Source organism: Octopus bimaculoides, chromosome 17 (genome assembly GCF_001194135.2).
Source record: "Octopus bimaculoides isolate UCB-OBI-ISO-001 chromosome 17, ASM119413v2, whole genome shotgun sequence".
NCBI classification, from domain to species: Eukaryota; Metazoa; Mollusca; class Cephalopoda; order Octopoda; family Octopodidae; genus Octopus; species Octopus bimaculoides.
The window spans coordinates 35,370,074-35,372,637 of NC_068997.1; the positions used below are offsets into that span (position 1 = coordinate 35,370,074).

Genomic DNA, 2,564 nt, shown 5'->3' on the forward strand with positions numbered 1-2,564 from the left:
ACACGAAACTCAGCTTGCGAAGATGAAATCGGGATGGCACCTGTGCCCAGCGTCGCCTTTCTGGCACTTGTGCCCATGGCATGTGTAAGGACTTTCAAGCGAGATCGTTACCAGTGTCCCTGGACTGGCTCTTGTGCGGGTGGCACATAAAATACACCATTTGAGCCTGGCCGTTGCCAGTACCGCCTGACTGGCCTTCGTGCCGATGGCACATAAAAGCACCCACAACACTGTGGTTGGCGTTAGGAAGGGCATCCAGCTGTAGAAACTCTGCCAAATCAAATTTGAGCCTGGTGTAGCCATCTGGTTTCACCAGTCCTCAGTCAAATTGTCCAAACCATGCTAGCATGGAAAGCGTACATTAAATGATGATGATGATGATGATGAAAGAGAAAAAGAGAGAGAGAGATAGACAGTGGGTGTGTGCACATCATCATCATTGTTTAACGTCCGTTTTCCATGCTAGTATGGGTCGGACAGTTTGACAGGAGCTGAGAGGCCAGAGAACTGCACCAGGCTCTAACTGTCCGTTTTGGTGAAGTTTCTACAGATGGATGTTCTTTCTAACACCAACCACATTAGAGTGTACAGGGTGCTTTTTATGTGGCACCACCATAGATCCTTTTTAACTGGCACAAGCATATAGAATACCTCTATCAGTCTTCTCTTTTTTCACTCTCATTATACTATAATCTCTGTTTCACAAGGAATAGGCATGAATCTCTCCTCTTCACAGCACAATGTTTCCAGGGATATCACTGAACCATTTCAATCCTCTCGTTTCCTAATCATCCAACTTCTGTCTCATTCTTAATGTTTTACTGCTTATATCCATCATAAGGCCTATGTATAAGGAATGTTATATTGATCTGCATACACCCAATACACTTTGCCATTACCTGTTCCATACACTCAGTCATCACTTCCTTAACACTGGGTCACTTGTTACTGACATCCATCATTTACTCATCATTTATCCATCTGTATTATTATCTATCACACCTCACACTCTTTAGCAACATCTCATCCCACTCATTCTATTTCTATCACCACACCAATACTTCCTTCACCTGTCCGTCTTAAGTCTTCTGTCATCACTCTCTCATCTATTCACCTTCTCAGCTACATAGCGCTGAGTGAATGACCACATCAAAGAATGATGAGGAATCTTTAAATTTATAAAATTCAAAATAATCCATTCAGAACACTCTGTAAGGTGACAAATGCAACCACCCTGTAAAATGATTGATGCTAGGAAGAACATCCAGTCATAGATACCAAGCCAAAACAGAAAAATACAAGCGAGACATGGTCTTTCAACCTATCTGCCACAGTAGTAATTTCAAACAAAAACTGACTCAGACAGTAATGATTCCTCCAACCCATGCCAGCATGGAAAGCAGACTTAAATGATGATGATGGAAATGTATGCATACTTTTAATTCATGTTCTAGTCAGGAAAGAAAGAGCAATGCCCAAGACATTTTTGCATGGCTTCAGAAGTTGGTGTGGAGTACAAGTGAGAAAGAAACTGGAGCCCTGGTCTGAATATCTTCAACAGGGTAAACTCCACAGCATTTCAAGCAGTAAATTATTAAGACTGTAACATAACTTTAGAAGCTATTTATATAATGAATGATAAAAAACAATAAGGTAAATCTGTACATACCAACAACACTCTGGAAAGTTTCTGATAGTGCAGATCGAAGATATGATATATAAAATTCATCTTTTTGATTCGAGCGTAGAATTTCTGCTTGTCCAGCCCTGCGGAACATTGTCAGCCTATGAAATACAGAAATACAAGCATATTTAATACTGTACATTCTAAAGGTCTTCACTTAATTTCATTTTATTCTGAGTATTAGTACCTTGAGAGAAAAGTTGAACTTATGAAGCATCAGTTGTGGTGTGCAAGAGATGTGATTGCGCTGGTATGGTCATGTAGCGAAAAAGGATGAGGATAGCTGTGTGAAAAAGTGCCACACCCTAGCAATTGCAAATATGCTGTGCATGAGAAGACCTGGCAAGCCAAGTGAGACGTAAATCTAAGGCCTCAGCCAGTCCACTTATGCATAACTTCCTTCATTGGACACTAAACTCCACTTGCGAAGACCTGCTGAGGCAAGTGAAATCAAAATCGAGTTAAATTCGACGACTGGCACCCATGCCAACGTCGTCTCCTTCATTGGACACAAAACTCAGCTTGAGAAGACTTGTTGGGGCAGGCGAAAACAAAATCGTGATAGCACCTGTGCCCAGTGTTGCCTTTCTGGCACTTGTGCCCGCGGCATGTGTAAGGACTTTTTAGCGAGATCGCTGCCAATGCCCCTGGACTGGCTCTTGTGCGGGTGGCACATAAAATACACCATTTTGAGCGTGGCCATTGCCAGTATCACCTGACTGGCCTTCGTGCCAGTGGCACGTAAAAGCACCCACTATACTCTCTGAGTGGTTGGCCTTAGGAAGGGCATCCAGCAGTAGAACTCTGGCAAATCAGATTGGAGCCTGGTCTAGCCATCTGGTTTCACCAGTCCTCAGTTAAATCGTCCAACCCATGCTAG

General features: G+C 42.7%; 1 protein-coding gene across 4 annotated transcripts in view; it reads right to left on the reverse strand.

Moving 5' to 3' along the window:
* The window catches only part of LOC106881990 (peroxisome biogenesis factor 10), a 76,197-nt gene that overhangs the window by 61,248 nt on the left and 12,385 nt on the right, over nt 1–2,564 (reverse strand). For all 4 annotated transcript variants that reach the window (XM_052974168.1, XM_052974166.1, XM_052974165.1 and 1 more), the window contains one exon: nt 1,670–1,785. In XM_052974168.1, coding sequence (XP_052830128.1) covers nt 1,670–1,778 — 109 coding nt within the window. In that variant the 5' untranslated portion in view covers nt 1,779–1,785. Of the gene's footprint in view, nt 1–1,669; nt 1,786–2,564 lie in introns of those variants that run through there.